Source organism: Mustela nivalis (assembly GCF_964662115.1).
Source record: "Mustela nivalis genome assembly, chromosome: 4".
NCBI lineage: Eukaryota > Metazoa > Chordata > Mammalia > Carnivora > Mustelidae > Mustela > Mustela nivalis.
In genome coordinates this window covers 123,247,075-123,253,834 of record NC_139023.1, presented here as the reverse complement: position 1 = coordinate 123,253,834, position 6,760 = coordinate 123,247,075, and the positions used below count along the sequence as shown (strand labels likewise).

Here is a 6,760-nt window from a genome sequence, read left to right as displayed (position 1 = left end):
CATTGGCAGATAGGAGGACAACATACGAATTTTGCAGAAGACACAAATATTCAGTCTGTATCAAATACCAATATCAGAAAAAGGCAGTACATTTGGATCCAGAGTGGTGGTACAAGGTGAGGTCGGAAAGGTGGGTAGGGGCATGTTAGTTTTATACAACTGGAAGGAGCCTGAATTATAATCCAAGTATAATGAAAATATATTGGCAGGTTCTAAGCACGGGGAGACATGATTTGAATTAGCTTTAAAAACAATAATCCAGATGCTTGGTTGAGAATTACTTACAAAGGGGCAAGAGTAGAGGCAGGAGACTAATTCAAGGGAGATTGAAGAGGCTGAGGTGAAAGAAGATTCTAGACTCACAACTGGTCTCCTTAATGATAAGGAGACTTCATCAGTGAGAGGCAGCTGGATGTATTTTAATAATGTCTCTATTTACATTTACATGCAACATATCTGCTATAAAATAAATTGTTTTATTATTTTGTCAGAGGTAAAGATAACGGTGCAGATTAGCAGTTATATATAACTCCACCAAATATTAAAAGGCATTTTATTGTGGCTGCCAGGAACCATCACGAGCACTGTTGGTCCTCCTCAAAGGAGGGCAACAGTATCTAGGAAATTAATTCTTCCCTTTGGCCTAAATGCAAAATCGCAGAAACCATTTGCTAAATAGGACCAGCCATTCTCAAGAAGGCAGAGAGAGTCCTTCCTCCGGCATTCTTTATTAGAGGCCATTTATCAATTTCTACCTATCATTACAGATGATTGAAGGGAAACCTACGACTGGCAATTTACTGGCATTTTTCTTGGACTCAGACAGAAGCTAGTTTGAAAATGTTGTCAACAGCTGCCCTGGCTGCAAACTTCCTCGCTCAGGGGCGACGGGGAAGTGCTGGAAGGTGGTCTGGCCTGAGCTACCCCAACTTTCTGCCCATAAATCAGCATCATAAAACATCCTGGAAGTGTTGTGATGGCGCTGAATGCATAAAAAAGTGTTCACCAGCCGACTCTATTGTCGTCATTCTCGGTGGCAGAGGCGAGTGACAGGACGCTCACACGTTGCTGAGTAGTAGCGCGGCATAATAAAGCATGGTTTGCACCATGTGTGTCACAGATTTCTCGGGGTTTCGCGAAGGTTTTTCCAAGTTCCCCCCGCCCCCCTCTTTGCAGTCATCCCGGCCCCAGCTGCGCGTCGGCCTTTGACTCCATCTGTCCTTCCGCTGGGGACGAATCTCTCTCGCCAAATGGAGAACACAAGTTTGGCTCCCCAAAGTGATTCTAATCCCCACCCTCGGCTCAGCCTGAGCCAAGCGTCAGGCCTGCCGGAGGAACCGTCCAGGGGATGGAGGAAGAAGGGGGGTGGAGGGGCTGCTGCTCTCGCCTTCCCCCACCCATCGCCACTTTGCACGCAGAGCCCGGGCAGACAGCCGGCCTGCGCGACCCCCGCCTTCCTCGCGCTCCAAATCTGCGCGTCCTTTTCCTGCTGCGCTCCCGTCTCTCGGGTCCCCGGCCCAGGCGAGAAGGCGCCCTGCTGCAGAGCGGCGACTCGCAGGTTGGAGTTTGCCCTCGTGTGCGCCGCGTCACCGGCGGGGAGGAGAAGGGAAGGGGGGGCGTGGGCTGGGTGGGAGCTGGAGCCCGAGCGGTCCTCCCGCCGGGAGACGCGGCTGGGAGAGGCCGACCCCGGAGCCGCGCACGCGGCCGCAGCCAGAGCCGCCTCTCCCTCCCTCCCCTCCTCCTTCGCTCCGGCCCGGCGCCCGCACTCGGCCTCCCCGCCCTTACTCCACCCCCTTCCCCGGGCCGACCCCCGTCCTCTCCTTGTGTGTGTGCGCTTTAAATAATTTCATCCTTTTTGGCAAAAGAAATAATGCACCTGACTTTACCAGGGGGAAACAACAAGCCGAGCAAAACAAGGAACAGATGTAAAAAGAATAAAAGGAGAGAGAAAAAGAGATGAGACTCATTTAAAGAAATCCGGGGTCTGAAGAGGTGGCTGCAGCGGCAGAGGCTGCTGGAGCTTTCCTGTCTGCGTGAGCGGTGGCGGAGGACGTTTTCACCAGTTGCAGATTGAACCTCGGGAACTCCTGGGTCTGTTGGTTTGCCAAAGTCTTTTCTTCTTTGGCCCCGACACTGAAGAGGCTCCAGACCCCTTCACAAGCTGGCAGTTGCCCGGGAGCCTTCCCGATTTGCTGGCGGAGCACAGAGTCCTGTGTGGAGAATGGGCGAAGGGCACCAGCGGCGGGGGCCTCCCGCCGGGAAGCACCTTCTGTTCGGCGGGAGGAGAGGGTCACCCCTCGGGCTGCCGGGTGGCGGCGGCGGCGCCACCGGGGCTCAGCGCTTCCTGCTCAGGCTCTTCATGCACGCGTGGCTGTGGGCGGCCTCGGGTTCATATGCCCAGGTGTTCAACCTCAGCCTTTCCGTGGATGAAGGACTTCCTCCGGACACCCTAGTAGGCGACATCCGCGCGGGGCTGCCGGCTGCACAGCAGCAGGAGGGGGGCGGCTTCTTTCTCTCCGAGGATTCGGATGATTCACCGCTGCTGGACGACTTCCACGTGCATCCGGACACCGGCATCATCCGCACGGCTCGGTGCCTGGACCGCGAGCGGCGGGACCACTACAGCTTTGTGGCCGCCACGCTGCTGGGCGCCGTGGTGCAGGTGGAGATCCGCGTCAACGACGTGAACGATCACTCGCCCAGCTTTCCCCGCGACTCCCTGCAACTCGACGTCTCGGAGCTCAGCCCTCCAGGCACCGCCTTCCGCCTGCCGGGTGCCCACGACCCAGACGCCGGCCTGTTCAGCACGCAGGGCTACACCCTGGTGCAACCGTCCGACCTTCCCGAGGACCCCGCAGGACCGTTCTTCCAGTTGCGCTACGGAACCCCGGGGTCATCACCGTCCTCTTCGCCCCTGGAGCCCCTGGACCTGGTGCTGCTGCGGCGCCTGGACCGAGAGGCGACGGCGGCACACGAGTTGCATATCGAAGCCTGGGACGGCGGCCGCCCGCGGCGCACCGGCAACCTGCGTGTGGAGCTGCGGGTGCTAGATGAGAACGACAACCCGCCGGTCTTCGAGCAGGGCGAGTACCAAGCCGCGGTGCGGGAGGACGCCCGGCCGGGCTCCGAGGTCTGTCGCGTGCGCGCCACCGACCGCGACCTGGGACCCAACGGCCACGTGCGCTACGGCCTCCGCGCCCGGCAGGCGCTCGGGCCCCTGGGCGATGCGGCCTACTTCACGGTGGAGGAGCTGAGCGGCGTGGTGCGGGTGCAGAGGCCGCTGGACCGTGAGGCACAGGCCTGGCACCAGCTGGTGGTCGAGGCTCGCGATGGAGGGGCCGAGCCCGAGGTTGCCACTGTACGGGTGTCCATCGCGGTGCTCGACGTGAATGACAACCCGCCCGCTATTCACCTGCTCTTCCTCACGGAGGGAGGGGCTGCTCGCGTTTCCGAGGGCGCCGCACTCGGCGACTACGTGGCTCGCGTCTCGGTGTCAGACGCAGACGGTAATCCTGAGCAGGAAGAGGAGGCCGTCGGGGAGCCTGGTGCTGGTCTGGGACGCGAGAGCATCTCCTTGTCCCTGGAGGGCGGGGACGGAGCCTTTGCGCTGCGCTCTGGCGGCTCCCCCGGGGTATTTTTCCTTTGCGTCGAGGGGCCCCTGGACAGGGAAAGCCGCGACCTGTATGATCTGCGACTGGTGGCCACGGACTCCGGCTCCCCGCCGCTGAGCACAGAGGAAACGCTGCTGCTCCGGGTTGCCGACCTCAACGACCAGCCCCCTCTCTTCAGCAGGGCCCATTACCTGGCCTCCGTGTCGGAGGCGGCAGCCCCGGGCACCGCGGTCGTGTGGGTCAGCGCCTCGGATGCGGATGAGCCTGGCACAGACCACGCGCGGCTGCGCTACTCACTGGTCCACCTTCCTGTTCGCTGCAACGCGGAAGGTGTGTGGCCCACCGCGGGGTGCGGACGGTCCTTCACTATTGATCCCGAGAGCGGCGTGATCAGCACCGCCCGAAGTCTGGATCGAGAGGTCCAGGAGGCAGTAGAGTTGAGAGTGGTAGCCCAAGACCTAGGAGAGCCCCCACTCTCTGCCACCTGCCTGGTGAGCATCACCGTGGAGGACGTGAATGACAATGAGCCCGTCTTCCGGAGGCAGGTGTACAATGCCACCCTGGCGGAGCACGCGCCGGTTGGGCACTGCTTTTTGCAGGTGAGTGCGTCATGCTTCTGGATCAACCTCTGGATTCTAGAAAGGCCTGGGAAGAGAGGGCAGGATTAAGGGAATCCAGGGAGGGAACATTGTTATGTAGGTGATTGTACCCTGGCTCCAAAAGCACAGGGGCCTGAGCTTCAGGTCCTCCTCTACAGTGAGGCGAATGGGCGCCCTATGGGCACCTAAATTTTTCTGTCAGAGGCTTACACTGAGTGATCTCTGAGGTCCTTTCTACTTCACGTGGTATTTGGATCCTGAGTTTGCTTAAGGAATCTGGGTTTCCTTCACACTGAATATGGGCACCCACATTGATTTGGGAGGGACCACTCACTCTCAAACAGTATGCACATGGCGGTGTCTCATATTTTGGGGCATCATTGTTTGGCATCTTAGAGAAATAAAGTGGTCCTCAGAAATTATTTTTTCCCAAATAATAATAATACACCTTAAACACCGAAACTGATTGAGTAACCATTTGCAGAGTTTTTTTTTTTTTTTTAAATACATTTTGTACATCTTAGAGGCTTACAAAGGCTCATTGAAGACAGTAAGTATTTTTCTTTCTTTCTTTCTTTCTTTCTTTCTTTCTTTCTTTCTTTCTTTCTTTCTTTCTTTCTTTCTTTCTTTTAAATCAGTTGTGAGTTGAGTTCCTCCAGTGAAACTTCAGGGCTCTGAGAAGTAGTGGGGCTCAATTATACAATGGAAATCTTTACCTTGCTTTTTGGAAATTTTTCCTTTAGAATTCTGATCTCTCCTTCAATCTCAGAAAGTTGTGATTTGGTCCCTTCTAGCACCAGTCCTCATTGGTTCCAATTTCCTATTTCTTTCCTTGCTTGCTTTCTTTCCTTTTTTTTTTTTTGTTTTGTTTGTTTTTTGTTTTTGCTTTTTTGTTTTTGTTTTTGAAGTGTAGTTGCTGCACAATGTTACATTAGTTTCAGAAGCACAAGGTGATTTGACAACTCTATACATTAGGCTGTGCTCACAAGTGTAACTACTATCAGTCACCATAAAACACTATTGCAAAACTATGACTATATTTCCCTGTGTGATACCTTTTATCCTGGGGTCTTGTACATTTCAGTAACTGGAAGCCTATAGTCCCACTCCCCTTCACCCTTTTTGCCCATCTTCTCACCCATCTCTCCTCTGGGTGGGAATTTAAATTGGTACAGCCAATGTGGAAAACTGTATAGAGGTTCTTCAAAAAACTAAAAATAGAAATACCATATGATCCAGTAATTTCAGTACTGGGTAAAGAAAAAAAAAACGCGAAATAGAAAAGATATATGTATCCTTATGTTTATTGTAACATATTTAGAATGGACAAGATATGGGTGCAACCTAAGGGTCCATCAGTACATGAATGGATAAACAGGATGTGGTACACACACATAAATACAGGAATATTACTCAGCCATAAAAAGAATGAGATGTTGACTTTTGTGACAACATGGGTGAACCTAGAAGGTATTAGGCTAAGGGAACAAAGTGAGACAGAGAAAGACAGATACCATATGATTTCACTTATATGTGGAATCTAAAAAAACAAAACAAAGGAACAGAGCAGAAACAGACCAATTTCCAGTTTCTTAATGTGAGATAAACAGATTTCTAAGACTGACTTATTTTTCCAAGATAACTTGAGTAAATACAAAGAGCCTGAGAGACTAGTGAGTGAATCTCCAATGCTTTCTTTAGCTCTCAAGCTGAGTTATTTAATACCTCTCCTGCTTAGGGCACCTAGGTGGTTCAGTCATTAAGCATCTACTTTTGACTCAGGCCATGATCTCAGGGTCCTGACATCAAGTGTCCCATCAGGCTCCTTGCTCAGCAGGGAGTCCACTTCTCTCTGTCTGCTGATCTGCCTACTTGTGGTCTCTGTCTCTCTGACAAATAAACAAATAAAACCTTTAAAACAAACAAACAAACAAACAAAAAGACCTCCATAGTTTATTCCCTGTTTCTCAGGGATAGGGCCTTAACTTCTATAGGTTATGTCTCAAATAATAGCCTTTAGATAATCAAGATATTATTATATTATAAAAATGAGTTTCGTGCTTCTGTCTTCCGAATCTTTTGGCTCTGCAAGCGGTAATAATCTCCATCTCTTTCTCTAGAATAATTGGCAGCTCTTTGAGTTGCTAGCTTATTCAAAGAAGGCTTGAGAATCAATGAATGCTTGCTGTTGAAACAGACAAATCCACAAATGTCAGTGAGTAGCCAATGGAAGTTCATCTCTCTCTCAAGCAAAGTTTGATAGGATACAAATTAGCTGGTATTTCTCCATCCAGTGTAGGGCCAGGCCTGGGCATGACTTAGATCACATCCACCGATGTCCCATTGGCCAGAGCTCAGGTGTGTGGCCTCAGGTGCACTCCAAAGGAGGCTGACAGATGTAAAGCACCACATAGATGCCAGTGTGCACTGATAATTTCTGCCACGGATTTCTAAAAATGAAGTCATAAAAAGTGAGAAGTTGGACTTGATGATTTTTAAAATTTCTTCCATCTGAAAACCTTGACGGTCTCGGTATGAAATCGTGCAGCT

The 6,760-nt window shown here is 52.0% G+C and overlaps 1 protein-coding gene across 2 annotated transcripts in view; it reads left to right on the top strand.

Annotated features, from left to right (window-relative positions):
• The first annotated feature begins 1,491 nt into the window (after positions 1 to 1,491).
• DCHS2 (dachsous cadherin-related 2) overlaps positions 1,492 to 6,760 on the top strand; it is a 256,876-nt gene continuing 251,607 nt past the window's right edge. Inside the window, exons 1-2 of one of the 2 annotated variants that reach the window (XM_082727429.1) lie at positions 1,492 to 1,558; positions 1,890 to 4,210. In XM_082727429.1, coding sequence (XP_082583555.1) covers positions 2,222 to 4,210 — 1,989 coding nt within the window. In that variant the 5' untranslated portion in view covers positions 1,492 to 1,558; positions 1,890 to 2,221. Of the gene's footprint in view, positions 1,559 to 1,858; positions 4,211 to 6,760 lie in introns of those variants that run through there. The other variant, XM_082727428.1, reaches the window with a different exon arrangement.